The 19,318-nt window shown below is 34.5% G+C and overlaps 1 protein-coding gene across 2 annotated transcripts; it reads right to left on the bottom strand.

Moving 5' to 3' along the window:
• Nucleotides 1-11,065: 11,065 nt before the first annotated feature.
• LOC120070206 (cation/H(+) antiporter 18-like) lies at nt 11,066-16,899 on the bottom strand. Of its 2 annotated transcripts, none has more exons than XM_039022072.1 (4): nt 16,770-16,899; nt 15,840-16,042; nt 12,766-14,306; nt 11,066-12,163 (listed from the first exon to the last, which is right to left on the bottom strand). In XM_039022072.1, exons 2-4 carry the CDS (start codon nt 16,038-16,040, stop codon nt 11,491-11,493), a joined length of 2,415 nt encoding a protein of 804 aa, XP_038878000.1. In that variant the 5' UTR covers nt 16,041-16,042; nt 16,770-16,899; the 3' UTR covers nt 11,066-11,490. The 2 variants fall into 2 exon arrangements, with proteins under 2 accessions (XP_038878000.1, XP_038878001.1); XM_039022073.1 differs by having other exon boundaries at nt 15,840-16,158; nt 16,770-16,897.
• Between the last annotated feature and the right edge of the window lie 2,419 nt (nt 16,900-19,318).

Raw genomic sequence — 19,318 nt, 5'->3', positions numbered from 1 at the left:
GAATTTTTAGGTTTGTCCAAGAGTAACTTTTACCTTGGAAAGTTGAATAACTTTTAATCGTCATCCATTAAACTCTTTAACGGAGTCTTTGATCAACTATCGCATGCTTCTAGAAATCTATCTAATAAACAAAGCTCCATGGTTATTGTATGTAAACTTAAACATGTATATGAGATATACAAGTGGATCATGCCTTAAGTGATAACCTAAAAAGTTCTATACTATAAGGATTAAGGAGGGATACTTGATCCTGGTGACACTACGGATACGGCCCACTTTGTAGAGGTTTACAAGTGTTATGAACTACTACAGATGGTTGATCCGAACCATTCATGTAGAGACATGCGAGTGAGGGTGTCCTATACAAAGATTTTGTATAAGATCGGACTACGAGATGATTCGTCTCTTTATATAACGCCGTTGATACTTGAGACTTACATCTCGCCTAAACGACCATAGGTGATGATAACGGGCAGAAATGCACGTTATCATAGTGCTAAGTTCTTAAACAATGTTGGATTGTGTTGATGAAATATGTTAAATTGCATCCATTATGCATAAATTCTATAATATTACGGTCGCATGCGTTCAGCGCATTAGAACTATTGATTTTTGTATTTTTTGTGCAGAATATGCGTTAACGCAATGCAAGATTGTGATCATAGGAAATTATCGGTCGAGCGCAACTTCACTGCAAGACTTGGCGTTGATCGTGCTCGCAAACATTCGCCTAAGAAGGATCGCCGCAACTTGGTCAGCACAACATGGTGGGCGCATCTGGGTGAAAGGCCAATTAAGAGCGATCGGACAAAAAGCAGACGACAGTCGAATCCAAATTAAGTTAACAGCCGATAATGGTCACAAAGTACATTCAGCTTTATCGACAACAATCATTCAGCGCGTCAATCAGGAATTAAAGTTGTCCCATCTGTACAACCGGGAGAGAGAAGCCGCCTTTCACCATTGATGCTCTATAAATACCAAGTATATTCTTCAGAAAAAGGGTTGATCGGTTGACAAGTTCACGATATAACCAGCTCATTGTCTTCTATTCATAGTTTTTCTTCCATTTTTAAGGCAGAGCACGAGAAGAGTGGTGGCGCCGGAGATCGCCCAGGGAAACTCGAGAGAAAACCTTGGGGCGTAAGGGCAAAGAGTGGGCCGACTCTCGCGAGAGTGAGAATTTCTTTAGAGCACGAGTAGAAACAGTGTAAATGTCTGGCAGCAAGAAATTGCTACCAGGCACTTTATTATACTTGCATTGTTATTTGTACTTCATCTTCGTATCTATTTAATGGAAGTCCTATTTCTACATCTACTCACTCTTTTAATACGTATGAGTAGATAAACTAGTTGAATGGGTTGAGAAGAACTAAGCTAACATGACCTAGGAAGTTCATTGCTTGCGATTGTCTTGTTTTATGCTGTGCAAATTACCCTTTAGAGTTACTCGAGAGAGAGTCTAAAGAAAGAACCTAATATCTCGAAAGAGCTAGGTTAGAATCTGGACTCAAAAGAGCAAGATTAGGCTTGCATAAACAAGAGATAGGGACTTAGAGATAAGCTCTGTTTGTCAACTTGCATCGCATGCATCCCAGGAATGGGAATGATATTATGTGGTTGCATATTTGTGTGAATGTCATGTTGTCATCGCATAAATAAAGATAAAGGTTTATGTGTAAACCCTGTAGACTTATCGCATAATTATTGCATGCGTTCTAGCCTTAGAAGTCGTGGTATTCACACCGAGAGGTGGTTTACTGTTGTATGCATGTTGCATGATCGCAAGGCATGAACGCATTCTAGGGAATGTTAGCCAAAATCTTTCTCAATCCTTTCACCGCATATTCATCGCATTTCCTGTTTACTAACTCTTTGCATTTGTTATTTCTTTTTAATCAACGCACTCAACAACCAAACACTTTATTTATTTTCTCGGTTACCGCAAAGTTTTCATAAAAAAAATTATCAACACAATCTATTTTCACAAGTCCCTGTGTTCGACCCTGAACTTACCAGAAAACTCAGAGGAATTTACACTTTAATTCTGCTGGGGAAACTTGAGTGCACAACGCAATCTATCAACGCATATCATCCATATTTCCACTTAATAAAATAACGCATCAGGTGACATGACCTTAATCCTGAGTGTTTTGGAAACTCCTACCTTTGAGGGCGGTCCTTTGATTAGTATGGGTGAGAGTGGCCAGATTGCCAACTCAACAACCGACCTTTTTGAGGATTTGTCTGATTTGGGAGCTAGGAACTCAGTTACACCAGATGGAATTCACTTATTCCCCGAAGCAGGGGTAAGTAGATAGATTTCTCTCTTAAGAGTTGATTCCGGGTCTTGAACATAGTGGCCACAACCTCTCTTTGGAAGAAAGAACTCAGTCATAGTAGGACTATGACTTATGTTCATTAGAGGGATCAGTGGTACTTAAGGAGTTAGATGTAACTAGAGGGGCAAAACGGTTAATTGATCCAACTGTACTTACGAGTGATCTGTGAAGGGTTATCGCACTGTTGATTGGTTGATATGGACACAAAATATATCTGTAGTAAGGAGAGTGCAGTTGCCGGTCTTTAGTAGAGTGCCTGACAGTTAACGGATGGTGGATCCCGTGACTAAGAGTTTAGTCAGTTATTCATATACCGTTGAAGCTTCAAGCTACAGGTCCATAAGGTCCTCTTGATAGCTCAATGGATTCAAGTTGAGAATCAGTTTGGGGTTGATTTGAAATGTTCAAATTGACAATAGGAAATTCGATTATATAAGATAATTGGTGTGATGTACAAGATACATCAAGTGGAGAATTAATGTAAATATGATTTACATTAAGTACCATAAAATAGAAAAATAACTATAATTTGTATGTTTCATGAGATGAAATATTAAAATTATAGGTTATAAATATAATATTGTAAGTTGGTTATCATATTTATTTATAATAATATTAATTATTTGATAATTATCTCTTTTTCTTTATAACCAATTGAGTGGGAGGTTATTGGTGGTTTTATGGTAACCGTGAGATAAAAGGAAAAATGTTTTCCTAATTTTAGGGGTTATTCAATTCGGAAAGAAACTCACGGTGAAGGCTATCAAGTGAAAGTGTTTCACTAAGCGATAGTTCATAGAGAGACTAAACGATCGTGAAGTTTAACTATACAATAGTTCACTCTATTCGTCGTAGCTAAACGATCATGTGGCATTGTCTATACAATAGGTTGCCATCTTCTACACGATTGAGCACATCGTCTATACGATAGATTGTGTCATCTCCCACTTGCTCAATCGTCTACACGATTGTTGTTCCTCCAGTCTCTTCTTTAACTAAGATAATATAGAGCCCACAACTCCTGGATTCTCACACCGAGAATACCAAGGTAACCATTGTGGTGGTGTCCTCACTCAACTTGATTGATATCGAGGTTCTGGAGGTTGTTCATTGGGTTCGTCTTGTTCGTGTGGTGTTTGTTGTGGATCGTGTTGTTGTACCGATCGTTATGTTTGAGCGTTGCTGTTCTTGGACACTTGGAGACTGATCGAGGGAGTTTGAAGAATGAGTCTTCAAAGGTATGCATACTCTATCCCTTGACTCTCTTAAAGCTTGCTGTAATTTCTTGTTGTGCATGACCTGTTAGTTTCCATTTCTTGTACTGTAATTGTTTATGTTTAGTTTTGAATGGAATTTTGAATGTTCCTTCTACTACTCATGAAAATCCTCATGTCTGATTTCCTTCAATTTGTATCAGAGACAGGTTGTTCTGATATGCCAAATTTCACTTCCGTTTTGAACTTCTTTTACAATTGTGGTGGATTTTAAGGTTTCTGCATTGCATTTAAGTGTTAAATACATTTGTGGATGGATTTGATGAATGTTTACGGGTTAATTGCCTTTGTTTAAAACTTTCTTTCATTTACAAAGTGTTAATTTATAAGGGCCCCTGCGTTTTTGGGCATAATTAACATGCAATCGAGTCTGTAATTCAAAGTGTTTGAGTTGGTTGAGTCGTTCATAATAAAGTTTCGAAGCATAGAGATGCAGTTCTCAGCGAGAAAGAAGGCCAAGGGTGGTCGTATCATGTAGTCTAAGGTAAATGATCGTTGGGATTTGGCTAAACGATCATGTAGAAATTTTCTGCGCGATCATGTAATATTTACTAAACGATCGTTTAGCTAATGGACGCTGGAGGTAAAAGATCATGTAGAAATTTTCTATGCGATCGTGTCGTATCATGTTTACTCTATTGCGTAGTGTTGGTTGCCCAATCGCATGGACACTGGAGGTAAATAATCGAGTGGGAGCATTTGATGCTCATCATTTAATAAAGACGCGCGTACTAAACGATCGTGTAGTTAGCTTGCTTCATTGCATAGTCACTAACTACATGATCACACGGTATACGATACCTTGACACTCGCTCAGCGATCATTTAGACGATTGTGCTTCACCGGATCGTTGTTGTTTAGATGATCGTTTAAGGCTTGCGTTGTACATTGTGCACTGCATAATGGCATGCCTCATGCTGCATCACATAGTCAAGATACACGATTGTTGCCAAACGATCGTCTAGCTCAGGAAGTGTCGGTAAACGATTGAGTAAAGTGTTTACTCTTTCGTGTAGGTGATCATAAGGAGTTTGGTACACGATTAAAAGAGACGCATTCCTTCGCCCGGACGGTTCAAGAACCGGTTCACCTGTTTGAACCGGAGACTCTTTGCTATTTGTAATAGTTAGCTTTGATTGTGAGAATTTGAGGCTAATTATCCCGATTCATCAACTTTTGTTTAACAACCTTTCTCTTATATACGATACTAGCAGAGGGAAGGAAAATACTTCTGCTTTTCTCAAGGCAATTAGAATAGAATATGTCAATTGAGATAAGCTATGACTCTCTAAACCTCCTTCTCTTTAAACCAGGTATTCCCACTATGTCTAGATTTGGGATGTACATGTGATGTATGTTGTTTTATATGCCATAGTGTATGACATATAGATTTGAAATCCACCTTAGGTTCTACAGTTATTCATGCATCATGTATTATAAGTATTATAATATTATAATATGGCATAATGAAATTAAAAGAGAGCATACACATACATCATGAAATATAAGAGATATTTATGCATGCAGTAAGCATATTCATGCATCATCTTTATATTATAAAAGTTATAGTATAAGGGTGAATGGAAGCATGTTTGCTTGGTTCATTGTTTGGTTGTATAAGTATTATATAAAAGTAGTAATGAATGGACAATGCATGGAGCATGACACTTAGGCCTATTTGTAAATGTTATGAATGCCTTGTATATGTATGCTTTGCATTGTGAATGGTTTTGGTTGTTTCTGTTATAAGCGTTATGATAGCTGGTAGAAATACAAGCTATTGTAGCCTTTTATTTAGAATTATGAGGGCTAACAAGCAGAATATGCATTGATAATACTAAGAATTCATGAGAAAAATGAGCTTGCGTCGATCAACACTGAAAATCTCAGTAACCCAATATTATGCATTATTCTGCATCAAAATATCTATTTTTGTAGCTATCGCAGGAATTGATTGCATGCGTTGAATACCAGACCATCGCAAAGTTGATCACATGCGTTCATCGCATGGATGTTGCAGCTACAGAGTAATAATCGTGATAGAAGGTTGATCGCAAGGTGGGTGGAATGCGTTGGTACTTCAAGAAAAACAAGCATGAACGCATACCTTGGGAGTATCAAAAGGATAAGATGATGTTGACATTTCACCTACCGCATCAAAAGTGGCAGTGATTCAAAGCGGGCCACCAATGCTGTCGGTGTTTGAGCTCTATAAATAGAGCCTTAGAGCCCAAATTCAAGGTATCCGAGCTTCTGCGTTGAGGCAGATCCTTATGATCATAGATGAGAGCATGAGCAGACATTCTTTGAGGATTCTCCACCTCCACAGACCCTTTTGAGTGACGACCAGAGCTACGCCGGAGATAGAGCTCGAGAGAGATATATCCACAATCCATCCATGGCGTTACCAGCATCCTTGACACATTTCCGATGAAAAGCAAGAGATTGCTTGCATCTAGCCTTCCACCTTTCCTCTTATCTCTGTATTGTATTACATTTTGGCTTAAGACATTAATACATTTTATAATCAATGCATCTATTAGTTTCTTTAGCTTCATCTTCTTCATCTTATTTTCCTTTATCATCGTTTACATTCATCGTTTAGTTATCTAAGGTAGTCACATACTCAATCGTGCAGCTTAAAGATAGGATGCATGTAGCAACCCACCGAGAGGTGTGCGTTGCGGGAGTATAGTGAGTTAATCTTCTTCACTTGGTGTGAGGCGGTCGCAATGATTGTCTATGAGCATCACAATGCTTGTCTATGATTTGATTAACCGCAACTAATTGCCTGAGAGGGTGAGTAGTGGAACACACTAGTGCAAAGTAAGCATTGATCCTAGAGATAGGCACGATGTTATGCTCAATACAACCATGCATTATAGAGATATAGGCATGTCGTTGGCCATTGAGAGGTGTGCAATGTGTTAGTGTGGTGAGCTGGGATTACTCGGGTGACCAAACATACTAACATTATTATGCGTTGACAACTGCTGCATCTCTACCAATTCTCATAGTTAAACTTCTATTGCTCAATCTGTTTAGTTAGGAGTAGGAGTAGCGCATAATTCCATTAATTTCTATCTTTTACTTTTGTTCTTCGCCTCACACGCATTACTTCACAAACATTATTGAGTTACAAGTCCCTGTGTTCGACCTCAAATCACCCCAGAAAACTTGTGTTCTCGTTATACTTAGCGAGAAAGCGAGAAAACTTGTGACAGGAATGCATGGTCATCGCATGCATGACCATCGATGGAGATCAACGCATACATAAGATGCATTATATGTTTCCCTATCATGTTATAATGGAAATTAGAACTAAAATCAATAAGAAAGACTTGCATGCAGACTTAGGTGAATTCATGTTTTAAAAGGGTTTTAAAATTGGATTGAGATAGACCAAGGTTCTAATACGATTAGATACCTAAGTTTTAATATTTTAAATCAATTTAATAGGATTAAATTAATTGGCATAAAAGATTAAAATTGTATTAAATCTATCTATAAGGGACCTTTTGTCTAAGGCGGGTTCTGTCTAGGCTGGGGGTACTTAAGCTGACGGAAACGGAACACTTCAACCTGAGAACCTACCTGGAAATCAGACATGAAGATTTCCATGAGCAACAGAAGGATCGTTCCAAATTCCATTTGAAATTGAACACTAACAATTACAATCAAGAAAGGAAACTAACAGGTCATACAACAACTAAAAATTATAGCATGCTGACAAGATAATCAAGGGATAGAATATACATACCTTTGAAGACTCATTCTTCAAACTCCCTCGATCGAACTCCAAGCGTCCAAGACAACAATACACGAACGCTCGAACACAACGGCCACAACACAGCACGATCAACAACGAACACAAACCCAACGAATGGCCTCCGGAATCTCGATATCAATCGAGTTGAGTGAGGACACCACCATAATGGTTACCTTGGTATTCTCGGTGTGAGAATCCAGGAGTTGTGGGCTCTGTATGATCTTAGTTAGAGGAAGAGACTGGAGGAACAAAAATTGTGTAGACGATTGAGTAAGTGGGAGATGACACAGTCTAGTTGAGTTGGTAATCTGGCCACTCTCACTCATACTAATCAAAGGACCACCCTCAAAGGAAGGAGTTCCCAAAACACTCAGAATTAAGGTCATGTCACCTATGGTCATTTAGATGAGATGTAAGTCTCAAGTATCAACAACGTTATATAAAGAGACCAATCATCTCGTGGTCCACATGAATAATCAGGATCAACCATTTGTAGTAGTTCAGAACACTCGTAAACCTCTACAAATTGGGCCGTATCCATAGTGTCACCAGGATCAGGTATCTCTCCTTAATCCTTATACTACAAACCTTTTTAAGTTATCACTTAAGGCATGATCCACTTGTATATCTCATATACATGCTTAAGTTTACATACAATAACCATGGAGCTTTGTTTATTGGATATGAGTAAATGCCAAATAAAATAACTCTTATTTTATTCATAACAATGTGTACAATGTTTATAAACTACGAGACTTCGGGAGAATTAGGACACTAATCCCAACAATTACAAGAAAACAAAAAGTTGTTACTATTTGTTGAAACAATAAATAATCTGTAAAAAAGTTTTTTTTAGCTTACCTGTTCTGTAACCTCCTTACAAACATATCTGTGTATATAAAATAGATATGGAAGGAGAAATATAGAGGACATAAGAAATTTGTAAAAATCAGAAACACCTTAAAAGATCTCTTGAATAAAAGAAAAATTCATACCTTTAACAGTGGATGTAGGTCTATTAGACCGAACCACTATAATCCTTGTGCAGATATTCTTCTTCTTTCTTCATCTCATAAGTTGCATGCTCATTTTCTTAAAAAATTTCTTGTCTTTGTTTTTGGGCCAGATAAAGTGGTACTTTTCTGTAAAGAAAAGAAATCCTATTAAAGAAGGCCCATTCGTTTTAACAAAGATGATTAGCAACATAATTAAAGAATAAATAGTAAAGTAGTAACAGAAAGGCATAGAAATCGGTGACTCGGTTTGATACAATATCACCTACGTCTAGGAGGCAATGTACCTAAAGGAAAGATACTTCACTAAATATAAAGTTAAGCAATTGCAGCGTAGTACTTATCTATTTAAAAATCTTGTACAAAGACTAAAGCCTAACTCTTAGTGAACAATAACTTAGGTTGTCCTTTAAGTGTGAGTCTCTCTCTCAACTGCTGTCACGAATCTTTCCTTGTTTCTCAAGAAGAAACTTTCAAACGAAAAACTTAGGCTCCCTCTAAGTATAAGAATATCCCTGACACCTCAAGTACTTATGCTTCACTTCAAGATAGTCTAGAGAACACTTCAAGACCATTGAACAAAATGCTTCTTTGAAACTAATATACTTCTATAGAAAATTTAGGTTTCAACCGGGTCTAATTGATCGTAACAAAATCTCATATAGTAAGATATACACACAACTTCTTCTTATTCCTCAACAAACTTTGTTCATCAATATCTTCAAAGAGAGCACAACACCCAACAACAAGAATTCAATCAAAAGCGGCAACCTTAACTTCATAGGAACACCCAATAAATACCAACCTCATTTGGTATTAAAACAAATATCCAATTTAAATGGAAGCCCAAAAGAATTGAAATCTTTCTAGTCACTAGGAAAGGAAAAGAATCAGACAGTAAGGCAATGCTTACATTGTAAAGAAAATGGGCCCTTTGTCTTAAAACAAATATCCAATTGAAATGGAAGCCCAAAAGAAAGGAGGCTCGATTGGCCCAAGCTTTAGTTTTGATAAATGCTATTTGTTATCCTCATTTTGCCACGTTACAAGAAAAGAGTAGTTAGTTATTCTGTTATAACGAGCTCTTTAACAAAAACATATTTTCTTGTGAGGTGATTGTGGAGCTCGGATTCAGCTACTTTTGTCTTCAATATGAGGTAATTTGTAGCTCACTTTTATTACAGATATAAATAAGAAAAATATTTTCAAATAGAATTTGCATAGTGAAACGTTGTGTTTGACAAAAACAAAGAACAAGAGGTGGAACATAACTGTTAACCTCAATGCCTAACAAACAAGTTATAGCCAATCCCTAGTGCAATAACAAACTTCTTATCACAAGTCCCAACCAAAATTATATTAACATCCTCGATATTATATTTACATCCTCAATTTTAGCTACATGCCCACAATCCATAAAAACAATTATATTTCTAAAATGAGTCTAACACGATGACAATTGACATGACCTTCCTATCTAGAAGTTGGAGGTTCGATCTCTCGTCCCCACAATTATTATATATAAAAAAAAAAAGGTTAAATGTGTAGAATTAAATTATCCTAAAAATTAATCTTGACCCTAGTTGACTAGGTTGATAGATCACACATACAACTAATATTCCAAACATACATTTGATATCTTATAAGCATACAATACAATATTTAATAAAACAAACTATCGTTAAAATCACCGTCCACATCAACTTTAGTTCCTTTGTTGAGTTATAAGTACGATTTTCAAAACGAATGTGTCTCTTATTTCGTTAAAGTTTATTCTTGTTTAATTCTAGGACCAGAAAAGTTTCCTAAAACACTTTTCCTAAATAAAAGTTGGGGTTAAGATGCTTAAACCCATCCAAATCCAATCCTTCAAAGCTAAACACCCCCTCGCTGAAATGGTAAACCATCTCTTTATATACATGAGTATATAAATTAAAAAGTTAATTTCATACTTCTTTTTTATGAGTAACTAATTCCTTACCTTTACTAGATACACACACGTAGACAAATCCAATAAAGTGTTTTTTCTTTCCTATTAGAATTAGTATTCCATTTTAATTTGTTTTTATCAAGAGAAAGTATAAGAAAACCTATATGGCTTAAATTTTGTAATATTCTTTTATTTAAAAAATTATTCAAAAAGAGTTTCATTTTATTATTATTATTTTCGGTTAGCTGCTTAAGAAAATATTCATCTCCCATGTAATAAAAATGTAAATAAAAAAGTATTATCAATACAGAGTTTTTTTTTTTTTTTTAAATAATGTTTATACATTTTTTAAAAATAAATATTTATACTTCTCTACAATGAGATATTCATTGGTTCAGAGATCACACCTATATTTAATATGATGCTTTGAAAAAGAGAAATAATCATTTTGTTTTCTTTACAAAAGCATACAACTTGGCTTCCATATACAAATAAAGGGAGAGTTGCAAATATAAACATTAAACCCAAAATATTAGTAGATATAATATAATGTAAAAAAAATTATAAATATGACCAAATTTAAATAGTCTATCATCAGTGATAAACCATATCCTTGATAAGAGTCTATCAACGATAGAAGTCTATCGCTGATAAACTTGTTTATACTTGCAATTTTTTTTAAATGATATTATACACTTGGTTATTATTTCTAAAAATGTTACGATTGCAATTATCCATAAAGAAGGTAACTCTACTTATTCTCTTTTTATAGAATGACTTTCTATGGGTAAAGAAACAAACCACTCTACAATATAAGTAATTAAGAGTACCTCCATTTCTCTATGAGGCTAATTCTTTTCAAATGGAACAACAATGGTCATATTGTACACTTTACAATTTCACAAAAAAAAAAAAAAAAAAAATGCCACATGGATCCACCCGGATTAGTGCGTCTTAAAATTCACACAAAGTAGGCTCCATATCTAATTGTAGTTTACCACGTGGTATACACTGAATGGAAAGAGTCTTTTCAGAGTTTGGATTGGATTTCTAAGTGTTTAGAAACATTTTCTTTTAACTTATAAACAATTTTTTTTAAAAAAAAAAAACCCATTTAGATAGTTTGTAACATTTAGAAAATGAATCCAAACGCGCCTTTACTTTACTGGTTAACTTCTTCCGGTAATACCATAGCAGTAGATGTGGATGAGGAAGGCAACAATGGACCACGAAATTGTTGCACCACCAAGACTGAAGCTGACGTTGAGAGCTCCGATGATGTCAACAAGTTGCCGATTGGACCCAACTCCGGGCATTCGCCACCTTTGAAATGAAGACTCTCCACTACTTGGCCTTCAGGAGCTTGACCCACCAATATCAAATTACATCTACTAAATTCCCTTATTACTTCAATCGTGTCACTGTCTTTGCTCACTGTCTTCTCTACGTATCTAATTGATTCGTCCTCTGTTTTCTTCACATTGAACTCCATCAACACTCTCTGATCCATGAGTGCTGAAATATTGCTATCGTCTTTACTTATGTCAACTACAGTAGATTCTACAGCCATATCGGAGCTGGGAATGATATGAACGACGTTTAGGGTTATTCCTGGATGCTCTGCCATTCTTCGACCGTAGGCTAAAGCTTCACGATCGTCGCGGCCACCAAAAAAGAAGACAGTTATGATGGAAGAAACGTTGCTAGCACATATGTGTGAGCCACCTCCAAGACCTCGGTCGACTAAGATCCCAACGGAGCATGGTGGTTGTTCGAGAACTTTTTGATTGACCCATCGAAAATCAGTACGTGTTGTCTCCAAAGATCCATCAAACCTGGCCCATATGTTACCAATCGTGTCAACAACCTTGTAAAAATGGTGCTTGGTTAAACAAGGAGGAAATAAACTAGGGTTTTGATTTTGTTTTGGTGTCTAAGACTCTTGTTACTGATCGTTTCATGATATGTTTTCTGCCATTCTTGTAAACTCGTGTGAATTCTTAATGATTCTTGTTTTCATAGAAAAAAAAAAGTAAGACTATTTTTTTAAGTTTTAAACTTTGACTTAAATTTTAAAAACATTAAAAAAAAAAGTAGTTAAGATAATGTTTTTAAGCAAAAATTTAAAAAAAAACAAAAAAAAGTTATAATCAAATAAGACCTAAATCCTTACTACACAATTATATTTTGTTTTGATTTTAAAATTTTTAAACATATTTATATCTTCAAATTATTTTACTATTATTTGTGTCTTTCGTGACAGTAAAATATCTTCTGAATATATCTAAACCCCTTTTAATTTTGAAAAAAAAAATAATTATTTTAGTTATTATTCCATAACTTTTCTCATCCTAATATACACACAATAATATTTGGGTGCAACCTCCTCCATCCCCTCAAAAATAAAGAAAAGTAAGAAAATGAGAAGTAAAGAAACCTTTGGTGTTTATGGAATGGGAGGATGATAATGGCTGCACGTTTTCTCTCAGCACTGTTACAAACATCTTCATGCATATCTGAGAACGCAGAAATGGCCGTCATTGGACGTATTGACACTCGACTAAGCTGCTCAAAAGCCTCAAATGCCACTACAATTTGATCCGAATTTGACTTCCCTCCTTTATTCCAAAACGGCAATCCATTCTTTCTTGCTCTGTTAACCATTACAATCGCCGACGACCTCTCTGTCAGCTCCATCAAATGCATCGCATACACACAAACCCGCCGCCCACGACCTTCCCTCCCACGAGAAACCTCTATCAGATTCAAAATTGAAGGAATGTTATTAACAGAGTGAAAGCAAGCCAAAATCCTCAGCTCTGAATTGGGTTCATCTCGCTCAATTGTCCTGTATGTATATTCTGTTTTGCTCTTTCTTTTTGCTGGCTTGTAAACCGCCATTACAACTGGGGTTGTGATGAATGTTGTGATTATAGCCATTAGAACTAAAATTGCGAAGGTTTGATCATTTAAAACTTTTCTGTCTTTGCCGATGTTTAAGACGATTAATTCCACTAGCCCTTTTGTGTTCATTAAGAATCCTAAAGCGATTGATTCCTGGAATGGCATCTTGAAACAGAGTGCTACGGAGATTGTTCCCATGATTTTCCCAAAACAGGCGGTGACTACAACGAGGACGAGGAGACCCCATGATTGAGCTCCTTTGATTGTTGCGATGTTGGTTTTTAATCCGCTTGATACGAAATAGAGAGGGAGGAATAGGCCTGAAACAAGATCTTCGACTTTCTCGACGAGAGCTCCGGCGAGTGGGCCGTCTTTCGGGACAAGGACACCGACGACGAAAGCGCCGAACAGAGCGTGGATTCCGATTAAGTCGGTGATGAATCCAGCGGCTAAGACGGTGGATAAAATGGCGCAAATGTAGAGTTCGCTTACCGGCTCGCCATCGGAGCAGTGGCGTGAAATCCAACGGAAGATTGGCGGGAGAGTGAAGAAGCAAAACAGGACAAAAGCAGAGCCGCAGAGGAAAACCCAGAGGGAGACGAGAGGGGAGCGGCCGGTGCCGGAGAGGGCTATGGCAAGGGCGAGGAGGATCCAAGCGGCGATGTCGTTGACAGCGGCGGCGGACATGGCCATACGGCCGACGTTGGTGGTTAAGAGCTTGAGTTCGGCGAGAATGCGGGCGAGTACAGGGAAAGCAGTAATGGAGAGAGCTACACCCATGAAAACGAGAAAAGGGGGGCCATGGACGCCTTTGGAGATGGTGGAACGGAGGACATAGGAGGTTCCGATGCCGAGGATGAAAGGGAGGGTAATTCCGGCCATGGCTATGGCCATTGCACCCTTTCCGGTACGGCGGAGGGATTTGAGATCTAACTCCAACCCTACTAAAAATAGGAAGAAAAGAAGACCCAAATTCGCCACTGTGTCCAAAACTGTTAGGCTTCTCGCCGGAAACACTCTGTGAAGAAATTCTTGGCTCCGCCCAACTGCCGACGGTCCCAACAATATTCCTCCCTGTAAACCATCCACAATTAACATAATTCAAACACGAGTGAGTGCTCCTTAGATAGGCGCAGCCAAGGAATTTAGCCAATAAAATTTCGTCGCAATTTTTTTTAGAAAAATAATATTTAATCCATTCTTTACAGACATCATTTTTCATCATTTTTCTTTTAAAAAAAAGATGCAGGCTGCAACTAATTATTATTCCAAAAATAATTGAGGAATGATTAGGTATAACTTACTATGCTCTCTCTTCCTTTACACACTAAAGAGAAGTAATAAGAATTTGTCAAATTATGACGATATAATTTATTAGAAAGCACGAAGATAGATGCTAGTATGCACTTTTCCTAAGAAAAATATTTTAACTACTTTATATCCAATTCTCCAATCATAATTTGTCACCTCATTTTATTTTATTTTATTTTTCTTGTGTGATTAGAGTAGGATGCGCAAAAGATACACACAATTAGCCAAGTATTACTCTAATAAGAATAATAACAATAAGAGTCATATTTTGTAGCCAGCTTGACTTTCGAATTTTGTACTTTTTGATATATTGACATAGTTGTGAATATAGTTGTAAATTTAAGGGTTCAAATATTGATAATGATTCTAATGGATATCTTTTAAATCTAGTATAAATATCATTAAAATTTAAATAATAATAAAAAATACTTAGATGCATCTGCTTCCATCTCTATATAACTCGCCCACATATAGAATCAATATTTTCCATGTGGCAAACTTTTATTTTTTTTAAAGAATATTTTTCAACTTTTTTTGCTACAAAATTAAACATAATGCATGAAGACGAAACAAAACTACACCTAAATAATACTAAAAGAATATTTGCAATTAGTCACAAATATACGTATATAGAGAGAAGGTTAAAAAGAATTTAATTATTTAAAAAGATTTTAATAAATTATTAAGTTTAAAAAATAATATCTGGTGAATTTTATGGATACATAATATTCGCAAGTATTAAAACTATTAAATTTGACCATGATAGATAAACATAATAACTATGTCTAAACATTAATAAATTAGTAGACAGTTTTGCCTAGAAAACGAATCTATACTACATATGTGGCTACATCCATCAAACTTTAATTTTCATTAAATTTGACTGAGCTTTAATATATATATATATATATATATATATAACACAATACCACCGACTTAAGTTTACTTTAACAATTTTTAGATTACGTTTATTGTTTGTCTAAAAAAAAAGTATTTAAAAATTGTTAGACTCATAAAATAAAATATTATATCGTTTATTGATGTGTTAAATGTTAAATGAAATGAGTATTTATCAATAGTATTTAGATTTTTTTATTTACTTAGATTGTAGGTAAAAAAAAGAAAAAAACTAAAGTTAGACGTAGAAAGAATTTTTAGGAGAAAGCGAAAAACAATAAATCAAAATGAGCATAGTTCAATTGACATATAATATATGTTAGCGATCAAGATATATATTTGCGATTAGAATTCCACGCTATTATATTGAAAAGAACATAAAAAAAGAGAGATACTCACGACAATCTCAGCGATCACTCGAGGTTGTCTGAGTGGTCGGAGAAGGAAACCAAGAAGACGAGTAAGAACAACCACTAAACATATTTGAAGAATGGCTAAAGGGAGAGCAAAATCAAGCGGGTTGTCGCCCTGAAACACGCCGTTGGACGTCGCTTTCATTGCTGCCGGACAGCCACCCGCCGTCGTTGTATTCCCCGCCATTTCTGACCAACCAAAAAACCAACCACCACCATTCAACTTCAGATCTCAAAAGAAAAAGAAAAACATGATTGGGACTCCTTGTGTGGGAAAAGAAATATATATTCCTCTTTTCCAAATGCTGCGGAACGTTTGTGATGTTGGTTAATAAAATAATAAATTATTAATTACTCAATTCATTTCCTATAAGTTTTAATATATAAATAAATATATATATATATCAATTATTTAATAATACATAATAATTTGAGGTTTTTACAACTTCGTTGACGTTGATTTAAACAAGTAAGATGAGGATAGAGAGAGTACTTTGGTAATAAAAAGTAAGAAAAGAACATTTATACCTTTTATTTGAATGGTAAATTTTTAGTTACATAGGTTAAAAAATCTTCTTGTTACAAGTGAAACCTCAAATATATGATTTCATAAATAAATTATAAAAATAATTTTGTAGTTAACTAAAAGGTTGATGCATCCATGTTTATACCCTCGCATGGTTCTCAAAAAAAAAAAAAAAAATTTAAAAAAAAATAAAAAAAATTTTCTAATTATGATCAGATAATTTAGTTGAATGGAAAAAAGTATATATATTTCCATAACTAAAACTATCTCTTCAAACTGATGATTTAAATGCTATAAAACATTAGTGAAGGAAATATATTTATATTATATGCAAAGGCTAAACTCATATTCCAAACCCATTAAATAAAGTGTGAATAGGAAAATAATCACCTAAATTTTAGTGGACAGAAAGTTCTTGATTGGACAATGAGATATCAAAAATATGTTTATATCTCCAAAAGCAAAATTTGTTTTGAAGAAAAAGAAATGGGAAGAAGAAATGGGATATTAGATGGGATGAAGAATTTTGGCACTACCACATCCCCCTTTTATATCCAAATTACACCTTCATGTGCATGCTAGGGTTCTTTTGGTAATTTCGAAATACAAATATTTTTATATTGATAGCTACTTCTTCTTATAAATATTCTGACATCTTATCCATCACAATTATGTAACTTATATTATATGAATAACATAACTTATGAATCTAAAATACTCTATGCTTTAGGTCTAGGGTTCTAATTTGAGATTTGACTCTAATATATTCTATTCCATTCTTGCGACTTGACAATATCATTTTTATTTGTATGGAGTTGACAAACCAATACGAATCATTTAATTAACATGCTTTATCATTACTCACATCTTTCTAAGAAACTTTTTAATAAGTCAACCAACCATAAATATTTTTGTCAAATAATCTGAATATTCTCTTCGATTTTTTTTTACATGGAAAATAAGTTGTTCGTTTGAGAATTATGTAGTGCACTAATTTATATGAACTATCTGATTGATTGTTCCTAAATAACAGTAGTATTATGGCAACATATATGAGCTAGGGTAATTTTATTCTTTTTAAGAGATTATTAAAATTCAAATCTCTTGGTAATATTTACTTACAAAGACTAAAATAGTAAAACATGCAATGTTTTTAAGAAAATGAAAAGATTATTAAAAAAATTAATATAAAAAAATATTTAAGAGATTGTCACAGATTAAAAATTGCAAGTTGCGCACTTCACATAATAATACGTGGGATATATACAAAATCCAATTATTTTTTTTGCAATTTCCCTCGCAGTGACAGCCGCAATTTTAAAAGTCTTACAAATAATTTTGGATAGGGGTAATTGCACAAGAAGCAAAATAAAGTATATTAATTAGTCACATAGTCTACATATTTGTTGTTTGTAACAATTATAAAAATGAAGCGACTCATATATAAATTTTGATGCAAATACCTTCATTAATGATGTACAATTAATACACTTGATATACTACTAACATATATAAGGAGAAACGATATATATAAGAATTGAATATACTAATATACTGATTACACCTCAACAAGAAACAATGTACTCAATGTATAATATTCAAATTCAAACGTAAGACATATGATGTAAACTTAGATATGGAAATAAACAAAAACTTGAAAAAACCTCAAAATCTTTGGAGATTCAAAACGTAGTCGAGGCAAGCTTTATATAAGCGCTATCCTGAAAATAATTATTTGTTCCACATGAGTTGCAAATAGACTATAGCAGTCGCCTTAACAAGATACTTTCTCTCAACTCAATTCAAAAACAAAAGAGAAAAAAAAAAGGAGAGAAATCTTCAATTTTGAAATGGGCACTGGACTATAATGTCAGTTAAAAACTGACATTATAGGGATATAGTGTGGGTTGGCAACCAACATTGAAGATGGTATTATTAAAGGTCTTCAATGTTGATTGTCTTTACTGTCGGTTGAAAACCGACAGTAAAGACATTAAAGACAACCGACATTAAAATCATTTAATAACACCTTCTTCAGTATCAGTTGTCTTTAATATCAGTTGTCCATCATTAAATATCTATTTTTGTGATAGGTAATGGCTGTCATTGTTTTACCATTGAATATATTTGTGCATGTATAAATTAATAATATTTCTCTTTTACATGTACATATACAAAATAAAATATTAATTATCTTTTAATATGAAACTCATCTTCAACCAACACAAAAATTATCTCATTCAGAACAAAGAGTGACAAATCGTTTAATTAAGTAATCTATCAACAAATTAATTACGTTGATCAATATATACATAGAGCTATAAAATCTAAAGATCGAGAGAGAGGATTGTCTAATTTGGAGAGTCATATAGTTAGAGTCCCATAGAATCTGCAAAAAAAAATATCCTCACTTAAGCATATAAAATGATAATTTAAAAATAAATATGAATCATACGAAAAGAAATTAAACAACGTATGAAACTTCTATTTACATAAACTATCAAAGCATAGAAGACTTAAAATCATATAACCTAGACAGCCAAGATATACAAGAATTCTCCCTAAAGCTTATGTGCAACCCAAACTTCAAATATGTACAATATATGGAAGGGAAGTAACATTAACATAACAATATCTAAAATTATGCACTAATAATTCAAATGACAATTAAGAATGTTTCTATTAATGTCCTCGAAAATGGTTGCTTGGGTTAGGAAGGGAGCCCATATGACTGAAATTACTCAAATTACTACAACAATCATAGTACTACGTAATGATTTAGCATTCTCTAAGAAGAATGTTCTTAATGCTCCGATTCTCAATGAAACAGAATATTTCAATACTCAATTAAGATATATAGACTAAAAGTAAATAGAAGATTAAAATGGGTGATAATGCAGAAAATGTGCTATCTTCCTCTGCTTAACTCGAGTTGTTCT

This window comes from Benincasa hispida, chromosome 1 (genome assembly GCF_009727055.1).
Source record: "Benincasa hispida cultivar B227 chromosome 1, ASM972705v1, whole genome shotgun sequence".
NCBI lineage: Eukaryota > Viridiplantae > Streptophyta > Magnoliopsida > Cucurbitales > Cucurbitaceae > Benincasa > Benincasa hispida.
Note: the sequence above shows the minus strand (reverse complement) of the source record. Positions and strands in the feature narration are given on the sequence as shown.

Excerpts from the sequence above, each read along its gene's own strand:
- LOC120070206 (XM_039022072.1), bottom strand. The coding sequence starts at position 16,040 with ATGGCGGGGAATACAACGACGGCGGGTGGCTGTCCGGCAGCAATGAAA. Across the intron at positions 14,307-15,839 it reads GAGTGATCGCTGAGATTGTC|GGAGGAATATTGTTGGGACC; the intron begins GTGAGTATCTCT and ends GATGGTTTACAG. Across the intron at positions 12,164-12,765 it reads CCATTCCATAAACACCAAAG|GTTTGATGGATCTTTGGAGA; the intron begins GTTTCTTTACTT and ends CATATGGGCCAG.